This window comes from Carcharodon carcharias, chromosome 7 (assembly GCF_017639515.1).
Source record: "Carcharodon carcharias isolate sCarCar2 chromosome 7, sCarCar2.pri, whole genome shotgun sequence".
Classification (NCBI taxonomy): Eukaryota; Metazoa; Chordata; class Chondrichthyes; order Lamniformes; family Lamnidae; genus Carcharodon; species Carcharodon carcharias.
The window spans coordinates 10,031,440-10,054,650 of record NC_054473.1 but is presented as its reverse complement, the minus strand read 5'-3'; the positions used below and the strand labels follow the sequence as shown (position 1 = coordinate 10,054,650).

Sequence of the window (23,211 nt, the reverse complement as noted above, 5' to 3'; positions counted from 1 at the left end):
CTGGGAGGACAAACAGGTCCTTGAGGGCATTTCATCCAAAAGGCAATACCCCTGACAGGGCAGCACTCCCTCACTACTCCGCAGGGAGTGTCTGACAAGATTTTTTTGCTCAAGTCTTTGGAGTGGGACGTGAACCCACAACCAACTGACTCAGAGGCGAGAGTGCTACCCCCGGAGCACAAAAGAGCGCACATCTCCCTGAGGCTAACTGCAGCCTCAGGGAGATCGCTTCCACTTTGAAAAAGATTAAAAATAGAAAAAAAAAATTACCTAACATGTCCCCTTCATGTGACAATGTCACATGAGATGGGGCATGTTCATAATTTACATTATAACTTAATTAAACTTTTTAAAACCCTGCATGAAACTTCATCCTGCTGCTGGATGAGGTTTCATGTTTTTGCTATTGCCCGCTGGGGGTCCCGGCCTTCCCACCAACCTTAAGGTTGGACGGGCAGGTCCTTTAATTGTTTCAATGATCCTGTCAATGGCCTCAGTTGGCCATCGACAGGTCGGCAGGGCGGGCAGCTGATTTTGCTGTGTCCCCGCCTTCCTGAAAATTTAAATGGGGCGGGATGAGGTCGGGGGTTCCGCCCAGCGACATTCCGCGTCGGTTTACGCATCAGCGAGCCGGCCCCACCCCCTGCTCGCCGACGGCAAAATTCTGCCCTTGATGTTTGTCTCCAAGGCTACAGCAGCCATATTGTACCTTGCTCTTTGGTGTTTGAGGCCAGATGACATTTCCCTTTGGAGTCCATCTCGGGAAATAATGAGCACATTGCCAGTGGACTTCCCATCCAATTCCATCACAGCCGAGTCCAATTGTGTCCTCACCTGATTACCACTCACGCATGCTTTCCAGCAGGATCTGATTAGGGGCTGGTACACTATTTAGTTATTTTATCTCCATTAACCCTGTGCCCCAACTCCCCCACCACCCCCTCCCTTGCCTGGCCCAGAGCTCTGAGGCTAATTGTAACCCCTGCCATGACAGCCGAAGCCATTTACTTCACAATAAATCAGAATTAGAACCTTCTCACCTGTAGCATGTAATGCCTCACCTTGGACACGGAAGAGTGTAAAATAGGTGTTAAAATTTTTATTTATGCTTAAATATTATATACTTATATATTTATGTTGAGGCAGAGCAGATGTATCCACCTGTTGTAACGTGGGTGAGGGGCGGGTTAAAAAAATCATATCCATAATTATGATAGTCGCTAATAAATCCTATTATGAAATCAGGAGAGACTTCTCTACCCCGAACAGGGAATCGATACCACAGGAGGTGGTTGAGGTGAATAACATCAATGCATTTAAGGGGAAGCTAGTGAAGCACATAAGGGAGAAAGGGGTAGAAGGATGTGCTGCTGTGGTGAGGTGAAGTAGGATGGGAGGAGGCTCATAAACACCAGTTGGGTCAAACGGCTTGTTTTTGCATAACTTTTATGTAAGTCTCCGTAAGGTGGATCCAACATCGCCATTGTAAGTACTGGCTATAGCAGCCCTCTGTACACTTTACAGATGTGTGTCTGTTAGGAACACCTTCCAACTAAAGAGTCAACCTTTAACTAGGAACAAACTAACCCATTTGGACTCTATATTTACTTCGGGAGAACATTTAAGTTGTAAAGAGAAACCTGCTGCATTGAGCTTGTTTAATATTTGAAGAAATCTGATAGGGTTGGAGATTTGAGGCTTAACTATGTTAAAATGCTTTGCCAAAGGGTTAGAACATAAGAAATGGGAGGAGGAGGAGACCACATGGCCCATCGAGCCTGCTCTGCCATTCAATACAATCATGGCTGATCTTCATTTTCCCTCCCACTCCCCATATCCCTTAATTTTCTGAGAAATCTGTCTATCCCAGCCTTAAGTGTATTCAACGATGGAGCATCTACAGCCCTCTGAGGTTGATTCACAGTGAAAAAAATTCTCCTCATCTCAGTCCTAAATGATTGGCCCTTATCCTGAGACTGTGCCCCCATGTTTTAGGTTCCCTGACCAGTGGAAACAATCTCTCTGCATCTACCTTATCAAGCCCCTTCAGAATTTTGTAGGTTTCAGTAAGATCTCCTGCCATTCGTCTAAACTCCAGAGAATATAAGCCCAATTTACTAAGCCCCTCATCATAGGACAACCCCCTCATCCCACGGACCAATTTAGCGAACATTCGCTGTACTGCCTCCAATGCAAGTATATCCTTCCTTAAATGTGGAGACCAAAACTGTACACAGTATTCGAGATGTAGTCTCATCAAAATCCTGTACAACTGTCTCAAGACTTCTTTATTCTTGTACTCCAATCCCCTTGCAATAAAGGACAACATGCCATTTGACTTCCTACTGGTAACTCTCTGCATTCCATGTAGAAGCACAACCAATTCTCTGAGCATGAGCACTTACAAGTTTCTCACCTTTTAAAAAATATTCTGCTTTGAATTGAATGGGTACAATGGAATGCTTTCCAGTTAGTAATATAACGTCACCTCTGCCCAGCTTTCAGTCCTACTTTGATCACACACAGGTTCATTTTATCTCCTGAAGCCCTTTGACAATTTGTTTTTTGAGTGTTGATTAAAATATGATATTCTCTGAGTAAATGAGCTCATGCAAGTGTTATGCCCAGGAAGGGAAGTGGTACAGGACATAATATAGGGTCATTCTGTCAATTTTACTGTTTGAGAAGGATTGAAGAGAGATGAGAGAGCTGTCCAATTACATAACATAACATAAGAACATAACTTAAATAGGAGCAGGGTACCATTCGGCCCCTCAAGTCTGCCCCACCATTCAATTAGATCATGGCTGAGCTGCCCCAGGGCTCAACTCCTCGTTTGCGCCAGCTCCTCATAACCCTCGACTCCCCGATATTTCAAAAACCTATCTACCTCCTCTTTAAATACTTTCAGTGACCTGGCCTCCACAACTCTCTGGGATAGAGAATTCTGGACATTCACTACCTTCTGAGAGAAGAAATTCCTTCACATCTCAGTTTTAAATGAGTGTCCCCTTATTCTGCAACTAGTTCGAGATTCCCCCACTAGTGGAAACATCTTCTCAATATCTACCCCGTCAAGCCCCCTCAGAATCTTGTATGTTTCAATAAGATCACCCCTCATTCATTGAAACTCTAATGAATAAAGGCCTAACCTTTTAGCTGTTCTTGATAAGTCAACCCCTTCATCCCAGGATGAATCCCAGCCTAGTGAATCCTCTTTCGAACTGCCTCCAGTGCCAATATATCCTTTCTTAAATACGGGGACCAAAACTGTAAACAGTACTGCAGTTGCGGCCTCACCAACACCCTGTACAGTTGTAACAAGACTTCCCTATTTTTAAGCTCCAACCCCCTAGCAATACAGGCCAAAATTCCATTTGCCTTCTTAATTACTTGCTGCATGAGCATGCTAACTTTTTGTGTTTCATGCACAAGAACACCCAGATCCCTCGGTAATGAGGATGAGTAAATTTGACCTTTACTTTCTGAGGTTTGGAGGAATAAGTCTGGAATTTTCCAATCCTGCCTCGCCAGATTTTTTAATCCCCCACCCCCAACACTCTCCCCCCACAACCTCCACCCCCTCCACCCCCACCCCCACCCCCCACCGCCTCCGGCCCAGCGACTGTTCCTGCCTGTGGAAAATCCCGGCCTGAGAGTTGACCGCCTTGAAACATACAAGATTCTGAAGAGGCTTGACGGGATAGACACTGGGGGACGCTGAGAGATTGTTTCCGCTGTCTGGGGAATCTAGAACACAGGGGCATGGTCTCAGGATAAGGGGCCGATCTTTTATGGCTGAGGCTAGAGAAGTTTTTTTTACCTCAGCAGACTCTGAATATTTGGAATTCTCTCCTCCCAGAGGGATGTGGATGCTCCACTGTTGATTATATTCAAGGCTGGGATTGGTTCGTTCTTGATCCCTCAAGGAATCACAGGATGTGGGGAGCAGGTAGGAAAGTGGAGTTGATGTAGAAGTTAGGTGGAGGGACAAATAGTATTGAGGAAGCAGGGAGGCTGCAGAAGGATTTGGACAGGTTAGGAGAATGGGCAAAGAAGTGGCAGATGGAATACAACGTGGGGATGTGTGAGGTCATGCACTTTGCTAGGAAGAATAGAGGCATAGACTGTTTTCTAAATGGGGAGAGAATTCAGAAATCTGGAGTGCAAAGGGACTTGGGAGTCCTAGTCCAGGATGCTCTTAAAGTTAACTTGCAGGTTGAGTCGGTAGTTAGGAAGGCAAATGCAATGTTGGCATTTATTTCGAGAGGACTAGAATATAAAAGCAGGGATGTACTGCTGAGGCTTTATAAGGCTCTGATCAGACCACATTTAGAATATTGTGAGCAATTTTGGGCCCCGTATCTCAGGAAGGATGTGCTGGCCCTGGAGAGGGTCCAGAGTAGGTTCACGAGAAAGATCCCAGGAATGAAAGGCTTAACATATGAGGAACATTTGAGGACTCTGGGTCTATACTCAATGGAGTTTAGAAGGATAAGGGGGGATCTGATTGAAACTTACAGAATACTGAAAGGCCTGGATAGAGTGGACGTGGGGAAGATGTTTCCATTAGTAGGAGAGACTAGGACCCGAGGGCACAGCCTCAGAGTAAAGGGAAGACCTTTTAGAACAGAGATGAGGAGAAACTTCTTTAGCCAGAGAGTGGTGAATCTATGGAATTCATTGCCACGGAGAGCTGTGGAGGCCAGGTCATTGAGTGTATTTAAGACGGGGATAGATAGGTTCTTGATTGGTAAGGGGATCAAAGGTTACGGGGAGAAGGCTGGAGAATGGGGTTGAGAAACTTATCAGCCATGATTGAATGGCGGAGCAGACTCGATGGGCCGAATGGTCTAATTTCTGCTCCTATGTCTTACGGTCTTATGGTCTAAGTTTAGCCGCGATCTTATTGAAGGGTGGAGCAGGTACGAGGGGCCAAATTGTCGACCCCTGCTCCAGTTTCTTACGATTTCTCTGGGAGATGGTATTCAGGTAAAATCTATGCAGATTCTTTCCACATGAGGCTCATTGGCTTAGGTAGAGTCCATTGAAAGGTAGATTGTACTTTGGCCTGTAGAAGGAGATCATAGGTTGCATACGGTTGGTTGTTTTCATAAACTGCTGATAATTTTATTGAATTTTATCCCAGTTCTTTGTTTAGGTTCATTGTGCTTTTCTCTTGCAATGGCTGGAGAGTCAGTCACCGGCATTTTCGTGGCTGCTCCACAGAGGGATCTCACCACAGTGTCTAACTTGGACCTCCCATCAGCAGAAGTGGAAACAGATACGTTATGGGCAGAGGAAGAAATGGCAGACAGATCAGTGGTTGAAATGTCACTGACGGCGGAAAGTATTCAGGAAGAATTTAACAGCTCACCATCCTGGAATTCAGGAGTTCATGAAGACCGAGGGCTGTCCTCAGGTTTGTCTGCCAGTGGCATCAGTATTACAGAGAGTGAGGCTTTTACATGTTCTGTATTCATTTGCACCACGAGAATAGCAAGGCGGCTGAAAGACTATAAATGTTATTATTTGTTCCGGGGGTGTGGGGATTGCTGGCTAGGCCAGCATTTGTTGCCCAATCCTAATTGCCCTTGAGAAGGTGGTGGTGAGCCACCTGCAGTTGAACCACTGCAGTCCATGTGGTGTAGGTACACCCACAGTGCTGTTAGGGAGGGAGTTCCAGGATTTTGACCCAGCGACAGTGAAGGAACGGCGATACATTTCCAAGTCAGGAGGGTGTGTGGCTTGGAGGGGAACTTCCAGGTGGTGGTGTTCCTACCTATCTGCCCTTGTCTTTCCAGGTGGTAGAGGTCGCGGGTTTGGAAGGTGCTGCCTAAAGATCCTTGGTGAGTTCCTGCAGTGCATCTTGTAAGCAGTGCGCACTGGTGCTACTGTGTGTTGGTGGTGGAGTGAATATTTAAAGTGGTGGATGTGGTGCCAGTCAAGCAAGCTGCTTTGTCCTGGATGGTGTCGAGCTTCCTGAGTGTTGCTGGAGCTGCACTCTTCCAGGCAAGTGGAGAGTATTCCATCACACTCCTGACTTGTGCCTTGTAGATGGTGAACAGGTTTGGGGGAGGAGAAGATGAATCACTCATTGCAGAATTCCCAATCTCTGACCTGTTCTTGTAGCCAGTTAAGTTTCTGGTCATTAGTGACTCCCAGGATGTTGAAAATCAGCTATTCAGCAATGGTAATGGTATTGAGTGTCAATGAGAAGTGGTTAGATTCTCTCTGTTGGAGACGTTCATTGCTTCGCACTTGTGTGATGCAAACTTTAATGGCCAGTTCTCAGCCCAAGCCTGAATGTTGTCCAAGTCTTGCTTTGTTGCCCTTTGCTATCAAAGATGTTGCGAATGGAACTAAACACTGTGCAAACATCAGCGCACATCTCCACTTCTAACCTTATGACGGAGGGAAGGTCATTGATGATGGATGGGTGTAGGACACTGTCCTAAGGAACTCCTGCAATGATGTCCTGGAACTGAGATGATTGGCTTCTTACAGTTGCAGCCATCTTACTTTGTGCCAGGTATGACTCCAGACAGCAGAGAGTTTTTCCCCGATTCTCATTGACTTCAATTTTGCTAGGGCTCCTTGATGCCACACTCTGTCAAATGCTGCCCTTGACGCCGAGGGCAGTCACTCTCACCTCACCACTGGAATTCAGCTCTTGGTCCATGTTTGGAGCAAGGCTGTAATCAGGTCTCGATCCGAGTGACACAGACAGAGCTGTTTGTGGCTGAGTAAATGCCGTTTGACAGCACTATCAACAACACCTTCCACCACTGTGCTGATGATTGATAGTAGACTGATGGGGCAGTAATTGATTGAATTAACAGGACATAACTGGGTAATATTCCATGTTAAAAGCAAAATACTGCGGATGCTGGAAATCTGAAACAAAAACAGAAAATGCTGGAAAAACTCAGCAGGTCTGACAGCATCTGTGGAGGGAAAGACAGAATTAACTTTTCAAGTCCATATTACTCTTGTTCAGAGCTAAAGAGAAGTAAAAATGTGATGAAATTTATACTGTTTAAGGTGATGCTGGAAGTTCCACCCTGCTCTTGCTCCACACAACACCGCCCCCCCTTAAACAGTATAAATGTAATCACATTTTTACTTCTCTTTAGCTCTGAACAAGAGTCAAATGGACTCGAAAAGTTAACTCTGTCTTTCTCTCCACTGATGCTGTCAGACCTGCTGAGTTTTTTCAGCATTTTCTGTCTGTGTGTAATATTCCATGTTATCAGATAGATATTAGTGTTGCAGCTGGACTGGAATAGCTTGGCTAGAAGCAAATTTTGGAGTGCAAGTTCTGGAGTACAAGTCTTCAGTACTACATTCAGGAAGTTGCTGGGGCCATTGCTGTTGCTGTCGACAATGCACTCTGCCATTTCCTGCTATCACATGGAGTGATTTGAGTTGCGAATCTGTGATACAGGGGACATCAGGAAAAGGCTGAGATGGATCAACTAAAATGGTTGCAAATGCTTCAGCCTTGCCTTGTGCACTGATGTGCTGGGCTCCCCTATCTTTGAGGATAGGGCTATTTGGGGAGCCTCCTCCTCCAGTGAGTTGTTTAATTGTCCATCACCATCCATGAGTGTACGTGGCAGGAGTGCAGAGCTTAGATCTAATCCGTTGGTTGTGGAACCGCTTAGCTCTGTCCAAAGCTTGCTGCTCCCACTATAATCCAGTGTTGTAGCTTCACCAGTTTGGTATATTATTTTTAGCTTTGCCTGATGCTGCTTGTAGCATGCCCTCTGACACTGCTCATTGAATCTGCTGAGTAGCTTGTAGTAGAGTGGGGGATATGCCATGAGATTACAGATTATGGTAGTGTATAATTCTGCTGCTGCTCATGTCCCACAGGAAGGGAATGAACTCGGAAGTCCATGAGGACTGACATGTTGGACAGTGATGGCAAGAGTGTTGGGGGGAGGCGGGGCAATTAGTGGTGAGAGGTCAAGTCATGAAACCTCTAGGAATATGTCCAACCAGAGCTGGCAACCCTGCTCCGACCTCGAGGGACTGGGAGGGTGAGGATGTTTTGTTGGGAAGTGTTGGCAATGCAGGCTTTGTTTTTTTAAATGGGCCCAGTGTCCAGCGATGCCCACGTTCCAAGTGCAGATCATAAAAATGATAGTCTTTCAACACTGACCCATTCTCATGGCAAATGCGAATGCAGAACATGTAAGAGGAGGGAGTGAATGTTGAAGGTGGTGGATGGGATGTCAGTCAAGTGGGCTGCTTTGAACTGGATGGTGGTGAGCTCCTTGAGTGTTGTTGGAGCCACACTCATCCAGGCAAGTGGAGAGTATCCCATCACTCTCCCGACTTGTGCCTTGTAGATGGCGGACAGGCCTTTATGTAGTGCCCCACCTCCTGTGCAAAGCAGTATTCCTTAGCCCTGGACTTGGCCTTCAGGATCCTGTACCTAGCATCTGCCTTAGTGTATGTCAAAGTATTGTTTCAGGTTTTCTTTCTTTGGGCTGAAATGTCTCTCTTTGAGGCTGAAGATTCCTTGGCTTATCGGATTATTCCTGGGAACTTCTCTCTCTACCAATCGTGGACAGCAATTTAGCATTACTCTGGCTTCCAGTTTCTGTAGCTCAGATAAGCTACTTTAAAAAAAAATCCCAGCTAGCATCTAATCTTTACCTGAGCCCCTGTGTTTAGCACAACAACTAGATGCTGTGATCAAAGAAAAGCATTGAACTGCCCAGTCACGACTAATAACAACTGGCCTACATTTATATACTGGAACCTCTGTGCAACCAATTGGAAGCTTAAGAATTTGGTTTTCATGATCCTCAGAGACTGCTCCATAATTAAATATTTTTTGTAGATTTTTTTTTATTTGTTCTTGAGATGTGAGCATCACTGGCTAGGCCAGCAATTATTAACTGTCCCTAATTGACCATGAGAAAATGGTGATGAGCTGCCTCCTTGAACCACTGCAGTCCAAGTGGTTAAGGTACACTCAACAGTGAGTACCTAACAGTGCTGTTAGGGAGGGAGTGTCAGAATTTTGACCCAGTGACGGAATGGTGATATCATTCCAAGTCAGGATGGTGTGTGGCTTGGTGGTGTTCCCATGCATCTGCTGCCCTTGTCCTTCTAGATGGTAGAGGTCGTGGATTTGGAAGGTGCTGTCAGAGGAGCCTTGGTGAATTGCCGCAGTGCATCTTGTAGATGGTACACACTGCTGCTACTGTACGTCGGTGGTGAAGGGAGTAAATATTTATTGTGATGTAGGGGTGCAAATCAAGCGGGTGGCTTTGTCCTGGATGGTGTCGAGCTTCTTGAGTGTGATCAGAGCTGCATTCATCCAGGCAAGTGGAGAGTATTCCATCACACTCCTGATTTGTGCCTTGTAGATGATGGACAGGTTTTGGTGAGTCAGAGGGCAAGTTACCCTCAGCAGAATTCTTAGCCTCTGATCTGCTCTTATAGCCACAGTGTTTATATGGCTCGTCCAGTTAAATTTCCAAGGCCTGCAACAATCATTTCAAAGTAACTCATTGTATGAACTACATGAAATATTTCACTATATTAATGCCATATATCAGTTATGGCTCTGTGGGTAGCACTCTTGGCTCTGGATCAGAAGCTTGTGGGTTCAAGTCTGACTCCAATATTCCTGGTTCACTGTAACTCTTGATACCACAGGCTGAATTTCACGGGGGGGTTGCATATATAATGTGCGGCAGGCAGGCTAAAGAATCCGAGAGTGGGACTTCTGCCCTTCAGTGGGAGGAAGAACTGACCTTAAGACCCTCTATTGGGAGCTGCAAACCCACCTGATTGGCCAGTAGCTCTTCCATCAGCGCCAGAACTTAGTAGTGGGTTCATCTCCGTGAAGGAGAGAAGATGGATGCCAGAGCCAGGCAAGTTGGGTTTTTCTGGGCAGGGTGGATCAGAGAGTCCAGGGAGGGGGAGAGGGAGGGGGAGGGGGTGTGTGGGGTTTGTTGGCCAAGTGGGGAAGAACAAAGGGGCAATGAAATGATGGGGGGTTGCTCCTGATGCACTCCCAGAATGCTCTGCCTCCTTCCTTCCCACCTTTACAAAGATTTTTCTTCAAAATCAGGCTCCTCACCCCCACCCAGGCCAATTGTTTTATGGCATGGGCAGCATGAAATACAGGTCAATTGGCTTGGTAACAAGATCAGTTGCCCGTTAATTATTTCTTTAAAAATGGTAGGTGGGCTGCTGAGGTCGGCACTCTGCCATTTTCTCATCCACCGTTTTATTGGGACCGGATTGGGGGTGGATGGGAAGGTGGTGGGATAAAAGCACCCCTTATGTTTTACCTGCCCTCCCCCCTCCCCCCCACCACACCCCAAAAACACACCCGTTGATGGGGCTGTGAAATCCAGCCGCACAAGAACTTGGCACCCGCTCTGTCTGTTCCCACTACTGGTGTCATTGTGCGCCCATTGTCTGTTGACCTCCCTCCTGACCCCTCTGGCGCCCCTCTCATCGAGCAAGGCAGTAAGGAGGTGGCTACAAAGGGCAGCGAGTGGGAGGCAGCCTCCATCTGTTGAAGAGGGTGCATCAAGAGCCATCCGCTGAGTCCTCCCAGCTCCTGTGTGCTGGCCTGGCAGGTCTCGGTGAAGGTGGAGGCCATTTTTCATGCAGACAGCTGTTGTTGACGATGATGTCGCTGATCGCATCCGCACACGTTTGGAAAGTACTCCCCCCTAGTATCATGGCCTCAATAAACGCAGCCTTCCTGGTAAAAGCATTTTCTGATGGGATCGAGGGAGAGATTTAAAAAAAAAGGAGTCACAATGCTGGTGTAGAAACAATCACAGCCGTGAGGAGAAATGATATATCAGAAACATCATCGAATAAGGCCATGTGGATCTTAAATTTATTCTTTCATGCAACGTGGGCATTGTTGGCAAGGCCAGCATTTGTTGCCCATCCCTAACTGCCCTTGAACTTGAGTGGCTTGGTCGGCCGTTTCAGAGGGGCAGTTAAGAGACAGCTGCATTGCTGTGGGTCTGGAGTCACATGTAGGTCAGACTGGATAAGGGCGGCAGATTTCCTTCCCTAAGGGGCATTGGTGAACTTTTTTTTTGTGGCAATGCATATAGTTTCATGGTCACCATTATCTTTATATTCCAGGTTTTATTAACTGAATTCCAAATTGCACCGACCGCCATGCTGGGGTTTGAACCCATGACCCTGAGCATTAACCTTGCTTCTCTGGATTATTAGTCTAACAACGTTACCATTACAGTACCAAGGAACAAAAAGGAGCGATCACACCGCTGGTTGTCTGCTGTAGACCTCCAAACATTCAGAGGGAAATAGAAAGACTAAGTGCAGAAGCAATAGAGGGGATTTCATAGGGGATTTCAACCATTGTTGTGTTAACTGGGCTAAAGTCAGTGTGAAAGAGCACAGCATTTTTAAAATTGAGGACTTTACTTTAGCCAATACATGGCAAGCCCACGAGGGGGAGGAGCAGTTCTGGAGTTCGAATTTGTAAAGTAAAGGGTTAATATCAAAAGCATACATGATGCTGACGTAGTAATGATGTCGGATCACATGGCTGGAAAGTAAGAGAGACCCGGAAGGAGGAGAAGCTCCAACCCCATGTAGGGGTCCAAATGTGTAAATACTTGCTGTAAAGAAAGAGTAACGGTTTTGAGAAACCAGCTTTATATTCCATATTTTATTAACTGAATTCAAATTCCACCAGCTGCAGTGTGGGATTTGAACCCATGTTTACAGAGCAATAGCCTGGGTCCCTTGGCTTCAGCGCCATACTCTGGGAGAATAGACAAACCCCGAAACCCCCGGCTAGACCCTGACCACACAACAAAACAGTTTTAGGGAATGAGACTGAGCAGGTGGCGAGGGTATCAGTGGGAGAGCATTTCAGGTGGTGGTGATCAAATTCAGTTACATTTAATGTAGTTATGGTAAGGGATAAGAAATAGGGTAAGGTTCTAAATTGGGGAAAGGCCAATTTTACTAAGCTAAGATGTGATTTTGCAAAAGTGTTCTGGAAACAACTACTCGAAGGTCACTGAGTGTCAGAGCTGTGCGAGGCATTCAGGTAAGATATAGGGAGGGTTCAGAACAAATATGTTCCCACAAAGGAAAAGGGTAGGACTCCCAAATCTAGACCCCTCCTTGATATTAGAGAGCACAGAGAATGGGAAGGATAAGGCAAAACAAATATGCTTATCCTAAACCTCAATATTGTGGTAAACTTGGAGGGGTATGGAAAGTTCAGGGGTGAAATTAAAAAGGAAATTAGGAAAGCGAAGAAAAGGCATTGGAAAATGTTGGCTGGTAAAATCGAGGAAAACCCAAAGATGTTTTATAAATGCATAAAGAGGCAAAAGGATAACTAAGGAAAGAGTAAGGCCAATTAGCGATGAGAAAGGTAACTTGTGTGCGGAGGCGGAAGATATGGGCCTGGTTCTTAATGAATGCCTTGCATCTGTTTTCACAAAAGAAAGGGACAAAATAAGACATTTTAGTTGAGGAGGAGGAGTGAGAGATTTTGGATGTGATAAACATAGTGAGACAGGGAATATTGAGCTGCTTAACATTCTTGAAAATGGATAGATCACTAGGCTCAATGGAATATACTTCAGTCTGCTTAGAGGAGCAAATGAAGAAATAAAGGAGGTTCTGATCATCATTTTCCAATTTGCCACGGGAGTGGTGTCAGAAGAACGGAGGACTGCTTATGTTGTATCGTTGTTTAAAAAGGGAGAAAGGGGTTGGCCGAATATAGGCCACTCAGCTTACCCTCAGGTGATGAGCAAATTGTTGGATAAAGTTCTGAGGGACAGTATAAATCGTCATTTAGAAAGGCACGATTAATTGAGGACAGTCAGCACGGATTTGTTAAGGAAGGGCCGTGTTGAAGGGCCCTAGCCAAGCTGTTCTAGTGCAGCTACAACACTGGCATCTACCCGGCTATATGGAAAATTGCCCAGGTATGTACTGTACACAAAAAGTAGGACAAATCCAACCCGGCCAATTATCGCCCGATCAGTCTACTCTGAATCATCAGTAAAGTAATGGAAGGGGTCATCAACAGTGCTATCAAGTAGCACTTGATGATAACTAATGATAACCTGCTTACTGACGTCCAGTTTGGGTTCCGCCAGGGCCACTCAGTTCCTGACCTCATTACAGCCTTGGTTCAAACATGGACAAAAGAGCTGAACTTCCGAGGTGAGCTGAGAGTAACTGCCCTTGACATCAAGGCAGCATTTGACAGAGTATAGCATCAAGGAGCCCTAGCAAAATGGGAGTCAATGGGAATCAGGGGGAAAACTCTCTGCTGATTGGAGTCATACCTAGCACAAAGGAAGATGGTTGTGGATATTGGAGGTCAGTCATCTCAGCTCCAGGACCTCACTGCAGGAGTTCCTTAGGGTAATGTCCTAGGCCCAACCATCTTCAGCTGCTTCATCAATGACCTTCCTTCCATCGTAAGGTCAGAAGTGGGGATGTTCGCTGATGATTCCATAATGTTCAGCACCATTTGTGACTCCTCAGATACTGAAGCAGTCCATGTCCAAATGCAGCAAGACCTGGACAATATCCAGGCTTGGGCTGACAAGTGGCAAGTAACATTCATGCCACACAATCTCCAAACAGAGAGAATCCAACCATCGCCCCATGACATTCAATGGCATTACCATTACTGAATCCCCTTCTATCAACATCCTGGGAGGTTAACATTGACCAGAAACTGAACTGGACAAGCCATATAAATATTGTGGCTACAAGAGCAAGTCAGAGGCTAAGAATCGTGCGATGAGTAACTCACCTCCTGACTCTTTAAAGCCTGTCCACCATCTACAAGGCGAAGTCAGGAGTGTGATGGAATACTCCCCATTACCTGGACGAGTGCAGCTCCCACAACACTGAAGAAGCTGAACACTGTCCAGGACAAAGCAGTTGGCTTGATTGGCACCACGTCCACAAACATTCACTCCCTCCATCACCAATTCACAGTGGCAGCAGTGTGTACCATCTACAAGATGCACTGCAGGAATTCACTGAGGCTCCTAAGACAGCACCTTCCAAACCCATGATCACTACCATCTAGAAGGACAAGGGCAGCAGACATATGGGAACATCACTACCTGAAAGTTCCCCTCCAAGCCACTCAGCATCCTGATTTGGAAATATTTCACTGTTCCTTCACTGTCACTGGGTCAAAATCCTGGAACTCCCTTCCTAAAAGCACTGTGGGTGTACCTACACCACATGGACTGCAGCGGTTCAAGAAGGCAGCTTACCACCACCTTCTCAAGGGCAATTAGGGATGGGCAATAAATGCTGGCCCAGCCAGCGAAGCCCACATCCCATGAATGAATTAAAAAAAACTAGATTGAATTCTTTAATGAGGTAATACAAAGAATGAATGAGGCTATCACAACAATAACAGAAAATGCTGGATAAACTCAGCAGGTCTAACAGCATCTGTGGAGAGAAAGACAGAGTTAACGTTTTGAGTCCGTATGACTCTTCTTCAAAGCTAACGAGAAGTAAAAATGTGATGAAATTTATACTGTTTAAAGGGGGGTGGGGGGTGTGGGTGGAGCAGGTGAAGCTGGAAGCTTCAGGTAGATAAGTGGTTTTGAAGCCATATGGGGTACCTTTCCTTATTAGCCAAGGCATAGAATACAAGAGCAGGGAGGTTATGCTAGAACTGAATAAAACGCTTGTTAGACCACACCACCATTGGGTTCTGATCACCACATTACAGGAAGGATGCGATTACACGAGAGAGGGTACAGGGAGTTATGAGGATGTTGCCTGGAATGGAAAATTTTAGCCAAGGAAAGATTGGACAGGTTGAGGTTGTTTTCTTTATAACAGAGGAGGCTGAGGGGAGTTTAAATTGAGGGGTATAAAATCATGAGGGACCTAAATAGAGTGAATATGAAGGGCCAATTTCCCATAACAGGGGACAATAACCAGATGGCATTGGTTTAAAATAATTGACAGAAGGATGACAGGGGAGTTGACAAATTTTTTTCATCCAGAGGATTGTGGGGGTCTGGAGCTCATGAACTGAAAGGATGGGAAGGGCAGAAATCTTCATCACATTTAAGAAACATTTGGATATGCATTTGAAGTGCCATAACGTACAGAGCTTTGGACCAAGGGTAACAAGGTGGGATTAGGCTTTTTTTGGCTAGCGCAGATATACAGTCTCCTCTGTGCATTAAATGTTCTGTGATTCTATGTTAATGCAGTCGTGAAAGAGTGCTGCACTGTCCATGGAACTATTGAAAAGAAGAATTGAGTTTTGTTCTGGTCAGCATTTCTCGCTCAATGAACGCCACTAAATAGAGAAATGGCCTGGTCATTAGCACACTGCTGTTTGTGGGAGCTTGCTGTTCACAAATTGATTGCCGTGTTCCTGGCATTACAGCGGTGAATGAACTTCAAAAGCATTTCATTGGCTGTAAAGCACTTCGGAACACCTGGAGTTCATGGAAGGTGCTTTAGAAATAAATGCTCATCTTTCTATATATACATATAAATATTATGTATATAAATGTGTATCTCAATGTGAGTTGAGGAGAAATTATTTCACACAGAGTTATTATGATCTGGAACACAATGGACAGGGTGATGGAATCAGATTCCATAGGAAGTTCCAAAAGGATAAGTACTTGAAGAGGACTTATTTGCGGGGTAATGGGGAAAATCCAGGAAGCTGGGACTAATTGGATAGCTCTTTCAAAGAGCTGGCATTAGCTTGACAGGCTGCAAGGCCCCCTTCTCCTCTACGAGAATCAATGTAAGTGTTGTCTAACCTCTCGTTGCAGACGCCAATTCTCCTGCTCCTTTGGTGCCGTCAGCTCCGTGGTCCGTTACTGTAACCAGTGAATCAGGTGCATTCGCCTCCTTGCCACAGGCATGGGATTCCCCAGGCACCGAGTCCAGGCCATTAAGCCGGGGGGAAGAGCAGGCAGTGCCAGCCACGTCACCGACAAGTGCCACGTTCACGAGAACCACTTTGGCTACAGTCAGCCCACGTGGGGAGACCCTTGGGGTTTTGGATGACATCGCCACGACAACGGGATCTGACTCTGGCGATCGACGGGATGGACTGGATGCTTTGCCGCCTGGAACAAGCTCGGCGGGTGAATCCGATGCCTCTGATTTTCCCACAACCTCCTACTCATCGCCACAGCCGCCTCAGCTCCTCCCGGAGAACACGGTGCTCACCGGAGCTGTTGCTACGGCCAGCACAGGCAGCAACGCTGTCACCTCTCAAGGTCTGCCAATCACTGGCAGGAAGGGGATGGGTTTCACCATGACAGATCCGGACCACGTGTATTCACTGGAAGCGACATCAAAGATGGTGGAGCCCGGGTTCATTCCCCAAGACTCCAGTGGTACGAAACCCACCGCGGCCAGAGAGGAGCCTCAGGAGACCACACAGGTAATGAATTTTAACGCTGAACCGTCACACTTCATTGAATCGTAGAATCCTACAGCACAGAAGGAGGCCATTCAGCCCATTGTACCTGTGCCGGCTCATTGAGAGAGCTATCCATTTAGTCCCGCTGCTCCCTGGTCTTTCCCCATAGACCTGCAACTTCTTTGCTTTTATCCAATGGAGTGTTTATCCAATTCCCGTTTTGAAGGTTGCCATTGAACCTGCTTCCCCTGCCCTTTCAGGCAGCGCGTTCCAGATCACAAGTCGCTCCGTCACAAAGTTCCTGCTCAAGTCCCCCCCACTCTGATTCTCTTGCCAGTCGTCTTAAATCTACGCCTCTGGTAAAATCAGTGCCTCCTGTCACTGGAAACAGTTTCCCCTTATTGACTGTACCGAAATTATTCATGATTCTGAACACCTCTACCAAACCTCCCCTTAACTTCTGCTCCACTGAAAATAACCCCAGTTCTCTCTTGCAAAACTGAAGTGCTGCATCTCTGGACCCTTTCTTAGTGAATCTCCCTAAAACTTCTCTGCTCTAAGGATGATTTTTGACTGTCAGCCTCACTGTCAAAATTTTGACCGTCCTCTTATCCCTAATCTCCAATTATTTCTTTTATAATTAACAAAAGTTCAAAGAAAGTGGAAAAAAAAGAATCGCTATCTTTTTTTAAAGCGCCCCTTCCCCTCCCAAAGGTTTTAGCATCGTGAAAGTGCCCTGGAAATTAATCTTCAATTCCTGGCCATTCAAGGGCAATCTTGGAGGGTTGGCAATGCCAGGCCACATCTCTGCCTGACTCATGTTAATGAACAGGGCCTTCGTTTCCTGAAAGATCTATTTATGACTGGACCACAGATACAGTGAATGTCCTCCTGAGCCGTCAGCGTTTGTCTTTGTGGGTTTTTTTTTCTCTCTCTCTCTCTCTCTCTCTCTCTCTGTGTGTTGCAGGCTCTCACAACAATAATCAAAGCCGGCCGCTGTATCGTCTGAACACGGCTGGGACTTGATGCCTTTCGGAGGTGGCCAATTTTCTGAGTTGACCTCCCCCCCTCTTATCGGAGACGTGATGGCATCGTTTTGATTTGCTTCTGTCACGATGAGGTCCTGCTTACGGGTTGCGGGACCGCGATTTAATTACTTACCTTTTTTTTTTTCAAAATCCTACTTCATTTAAGATCCCCACCCACTACCACCTGCTGCGGTACTTGCTCCAGGGCAGTGGAGGCTGAGGCTGTTGCCATGGTTACTACCATCCGTTCTGCTATGTTGACGGGGAGGTTAATCTTGTGCTGGCTTTTCAGCCCGACCACCTCTTCAGGTTGGCTAGCGATGCGCTCGAAGCTGCCTGTCCACCGGATTGAATGATAGAACTGTGCCGAACAAGAGGAGGCCGTTCAGCCCATGGCGCCAGTCCCAGCTCTTTAAAAGGGTCATCCAGTTAGACCCACAGACGGTTACAACACAGGGACGAGGCCATTCGGCCCATCCCGCCTGTGCCGGTCAACAAAAGATCTGACTGCACTCATCCCATTTTCCAGCCCTTGTCCACACAGCCCTGGAGGCTATGGCAACGCAAGTGAATATCTAAATACTTCTTAAATGTTACGAGAGTTTCTGACTCAACCACCCTTTCAGGCAGTGAGTTCCACCCTCTGGGTGAAAACATTTCTCCTCAACTTCCCTCTTAGCCTCCTACCTCTTACCTTAAATCTATGCCCCCCCCCCCCCCAGTTATTGACCCCTCCACTAATGGAAAAAGTGTCTTCCTATCCACTGTATCTATGCCCCTCATAATCTTATACACCTCTATCAGGTCCCCTCTCAACCTTCGCTGTCCCACCTCCAACTAGTCCCACCTCTGCAAACCCCACTCTCCCAGGTACCAGCCGCACCCCCCCCCCCAACACACACTTTTCCCGTAGCCCTGGAAATTCCTCCTTTTCAGACATGTGGTAGGGATGGGGTTGCAACCCACAAACTTGGCAGAAACTCTCCAGGGGTGGGCAAGCGAAGTTAAAACCAAGTGTGAGACTTAATTGTTGCTACCCTAGATTCTGCCAACTGGGATTAAAATCCCCGGGCCTGTGTCGGGGAAATCCTTGTGGCTTTCGTAGGAGGTCAAACTTGCCGGGAACAGAAACCAGGGCAAAAGGTGCTCTGCAGAAGAGGCAGAAGTTCCCCTCAAGTGTCTTGCGTTGTCCCAGGCTCCTGTTCAATCGAGTCCTGAAACTCACCTGAAACCTTGCTCCTGCCCACCAACCTCATTGTCCCATCTTGGTCGGCAGTGCATCTACCCCCTCTGCTCCTTGTTCTGGTACGATAGCCAAGTGGTTATGGTACTGGGCTTATAACCCCAAGATCAAGAGTTCAAATCTCACAATGGCAAACTATGAAACAATGTAATTTCATCTGAATAGGAACAGATGGAAATGTGTTTGTACTCGAAAGAGTTACCCCTCTGCTCCTGCCCAACTTTGCTTTAAAGTTTCCCCCACAGCGTTGTGCTGTATTGGAGGAGGCCGTTCAAATTATTGCCCCCTCTGAAAGAGCTCTCAATTTAGTCACATCCTCCAAACCCGCTTATCATTTTAATACCACTTCTGTTTTGAGCAGGGAATTTATTCTTTTCTCCTCTCTCTCCGTGGGAAACTCACTGTTATACAATCATACATGCAACACAGAGGTGGGCCATTTGGCCCATCATGTCTGTGCTGGCTCTTTGGAAGAGCTATCCAATTAGATTCACTTCCTTCTCTTTCCACACAGTCCTGCATTCTTTTTCCTCTCGCGCTTTTATCCAGTTCTCTTTTGAAAGTTCTTGAATCTGCTTCCATCACCCTTTCAGGTGGTACGTTCCAGATCGCAACAACTGTCTGTATAAAAAATGTTTCCTCATGTCACCTCTGGTTCCTTTACCAATCACCTTAAACCCGTGCCCTTTGCCTATCGATCCCCTGGCCACTGGGAACAGTTTCTTGTTATTTATTCTCTCATAACAATTCGCAGTTTTGAACACCTCTGTCTAAGGTCCTCTCAATCTTTTCTGCTCCAAGGAGAACAGCCCCAGTTTTGCGAGGGGGTGATGGCTACCAAAAATGTCACTGGGCTAGTAACCAAGAGACGAAAGCTACTTCTCTGGGGACTCGGGTTAGGTGGTGGGTGGCAGGAGGGGGTTTGGGGTGTGGGTGGCAGGTGGGGGTTGGGGTGTGGGTGGGTGGGGTTTGGGTATGGGTGGTGGGAGGTTGGGGAGTGGGTGGAGGGTTGGTTGGGGTGTGGGTGGAAGAGGGGTTGGGTGTGGGTGGGTGGGGTTGGGGTATGGATGGCGGGGGTTTGGGGAGTGGGTGGAGGGTTGGTTGGGGTGTGGGTGGAGGAGGGGTTGGGTGTGGGTGGGTGGGGTTGGGGTATGGATGGTGGGGGGGTTGGGGAGTGGGTGGAGGGGAGGGTTGGGTGTGGATGGGTGGGGTTGGGGTATGGGTGGCGGGGGGGTTTGGGAGTGGGTGGAGGGTTGGTTGGGGTGTGGGTGGGAGGGGGGTTGGGTGTGGGTGGGTGGGGTTGGCGTATGGGTGGAGGGGGGGTTGGAGAGTGGGTGGAGGGGGGGTTGGGGTGTGGGTGGAGGGGGGGAGTTGGATGTGGGTGGGTGGGGTTGGGATGTGCGTGATGGTAGGGGGTTGGGGTGTGGGTGGGTGGGGATTGGGGTGTGGGCGGAGGGAGGATTGGGGTGTAGGTGGAGGGGGGTTTGGGTGTGGGCGGAGGGGGTGGTTGGGGTGTGGGAGGCGGGGGGGGGTTGGGGTGTGGGTGGGGATGGTTGGGATGTGGGAGGCGGGGGGTAGGGATGTGGGTGGAGGGGGTGGTTGGGGTGTGGGTGGAGGGGGTGGTTGGGGTGTGGGTGGAGGGGGCAGTTGGGGTGTGGGTGGAGGGGGTGGTTGGGGTATGGTTGGAGGGGGTGGTTGGGGTATGGTTGGAGGGGGTGGTTGGGGTATGGGTGGAGGGGGTGGTTGGGGTATGGGTGGAGGGGGTGGTTGGGGTATGGGTGGAGGGGGTGGTTGGGGTATGGGTGGATGGGGTATGGGTGGAGGGGGTGGTTGGGGTATGGGTGGAGGGGGTGGTTGGGGTATGGGTGGAGGGGGTGGTTGGGGTATGGGTGGAGGGGGTGGTTGGGGTATGGGTGGAGGGGGTGGTTGGGGTATGGGTGGAGGGGGCGGTTGGGGTATGGGTGGAGGGGGTGGTTGGGGTATGGGTGGAGGGGGCGGTTGGGGTGTGGGTGGAGGGGGTGGTTGGGGTATGGGTGGAGGGGGTGGTTGGGGTATGGGTGGAGGGGGTGGTTGGGGTATGGGTGGATGGGGTATGGGTGGAGGGGGTGGTTGGGGTATGGGTGGAGGGGGTGGTTGGGGTGTGGGTGGAGGGGTGGTTGGGGTGTGGGTGGAGGGGGTGGTTGGGGTGTGGGTGGAGGGGGGTTTGGGGTGTGGATGGTGGGGGGTTGGGGTGTGGGTGGAGGGGGGTTTGGGGTGTGGATGGTGGGGGGTTGGGGTGTGGGTGGAGGGAGGTTTGGGGTGTGGATGGAGGGAGGGGGTTGGGGTGTGGGTGGAGGGGGGTTTGGGGTGTGGGTGGAGGGAGGGCGTTGGGGTGTGGCTGGGTGTGGGTGGAGGGGAGGGGTAGGGGTGTGGATGGTGGGGGGGGTTGGGGTGTGGGTGGAGGGGTGTGGCTGGGTGTGGGTGGAGGGGAGGGGTAGGGGTGTGGATGGTGGGCAGGGTTGGGGTGTGGGTGGAGGGGAGGGGTAGGGATGTGGATGGTGGGGGGGGTTGGGGTGTGGGTGGAGGGGAGGGGTAGGGATGTGGATGGTGGGGGGGGTTGGGGTGTGGGTGGAAGGGGTGGTTGGGATGTGGGTGGCGGGAGGGGGTTGGGGCTTGGGTGGTGGGGGGTTGGGGTGTGGGTGGGCAGGGTTGGGGTGTGGGTGGAGGGGTGTGGCTGGGTGTGGGTGGAGGGGGTGGTTGGGGTGTGAATGGTGGGGGGGGTTGGGGTGTGGGTGGAGGGGAGGGGTAGGGATGTGGGTGGCGGGAGGGGGTAGGGGTGTGGGTGGAGGGGGTGGTTGGGGTGTGAGTGGCTGGGGGTTTGGGGTGTGGGTGGAGGGGTGTGGCTGGGTGTGGGTGGAGGGGATGGTTGGGATGTGGGTGGAGGGAGGGGGTTGGGGTTTGGATGGTGGGGAGGGGCAACCAGCCCACTCCTGCTCCTATCTCTTATGCTGCTTTGCTTGCACTGTCATCCCTTTTGTAATTTAATTGCTCCTGTCCTCCTGCTCATCCCAGACCTTTCCTTTACATCCTTTCCCCTTTTCCCCTTTTCTCTGCTTCCATTCTTGCTCAAACCTTTGCACCTCTAACATCTTCCAGTTCTGGTGAAAAGTCACCAACCTGAAACATTAACTCTGTTTCCCCCTGTCAGATGCTGCTGGTGCTGACGAGTGCTTCTAGCATTTTCTGTTTTCACCTCACAAACTGTTTCCCTCCCCTTTCCACCTCCGGGTGCGAGTCAATCCTGATATGGCCTTAATTTTTTTTGAAAGGTTTCTTGAAGCTGTGTCACTTTGCCTTGGTCATAGGGACAAAGGATATAGGAGCAGGAGCAGGCCTTTTGATCCTTCGAGCCTGCTCTGTTATTCGATAAGATCACGGCTGATCTCAGTTCCACTCTCCTGTCTGCCACCCCTGTAACCCTTGACTCCCCGGTCTATCAAAAATCTGTCTAACTCAGCCTTGAATAAAGAGATAAAAACAAAAAAACTGCGGATGCTGGAAATCCAAAACAAAAACAGAATTACCTGGAAAAACTCAGCAGGTCTGGCAGCATCGGCGGAGAAGAAAAGAGTTGACGTTTCGAGTCCTCATGACCCTTCGACAGAACTAGTTCTGTCGAAGGGTCATGAGGACTCGAAACGTCAACTCTTTTCTTCTCCGCCGATGCTGCCAGACCTGCTGAGTTTTTCCAGGTAATTCTGTTTTTGTTTCAGCCTTGAATAAATTCAGTGACCCAGCCTCCACTGCTTCCTGGAAAAAGAATTCCACAGACTAACGACCCTCTGAGAGAAAAGATTTCCCCTCATCCCTGTCTTAAAAAGGAAGACCTCTTATTTTTAAACTGTGTCCTGCAGTTCTAGACTCCCCCGTAAGTGAAAACATCCTCCCAGTATCCACCCTTTCAAGTCCCCCTCAGGATCTTATATGTTTCAATAAGATCACCTCTCATTCATCTAGATTCCAATGGTATAGGCCCAACCTGCTCAACCTTGCTTCACATTCATCCTAGGAATGAGTCAAGTGACATTCTGACCTGTTGTACAATTTTTTTTCAAAGCTGTGCCCCTCTAGTGAATACAGAGCTCTCGCGCACTCTCCCACTCAGTTACAACTGATAAGGTTCTTGTGCTTGCCCTCAGCAGGTTATCTGCAGAGATTGGAGCAAATTAGCCGGAAAGAGTTACGTCATCCTGAACATGACTGAAAACACTGAATGTGTGAGTATGAAACATCTAACACAACCTCTTGCTCTATGTAATCGATTTAACACTCCAGCGCCTTTCTTTCCTATTGCTGCTCAGCTCCCTGTAATTAGCGGCTTCCTATAATATACTAGGGGATCTCGTGTGGCATTACTGAGAGTAATGGGTCAGCCATGGCTCGATAGGTAGCGTATTCCCCTCTGAGTCAGAAGGCTTTAAGGGTTCAAGCCCCACTCCAGAAACTTAGCGCAAGATCTAAGCTTGACA

At 48.3% G+C, this 23,211-nt stretch overlaps 1 protein-coding gene across 5 annotated transcripts in view; it reads left to right on the top strand.

Moving 5' to 3' along the window:
- Nucleotides 1-23,211, top strand: part of podxl2 (podocalyxin-like 2) — a 60,944-nt gene that overhangs the window by 22,808 nt on the left and 14,925 nt on the right. For 4 of the 5 annotated variants that reach the window (XM_041192140.1, XM_041192145.1, XM_041192143.1 and 1 more), the window contains 3 exons: nt 5,150-5,422; nt 15,834-16,453; nt 22,882-22,959. In XM_041192140.1, the coding sequence (XP_041048074.1) occupies nt 5,150-5,422; nt 15,834-16,453; nt 22,882-22,959 (971 nt within the window). The remainder of the gene's footprint in view (nt 1-5,149; nt 5,423-15,833; nt 16,454-22,881; nt 22,960-23,211) is intronic. The other variant, XM_041192141.1, reaches the window with a different exon arrangement.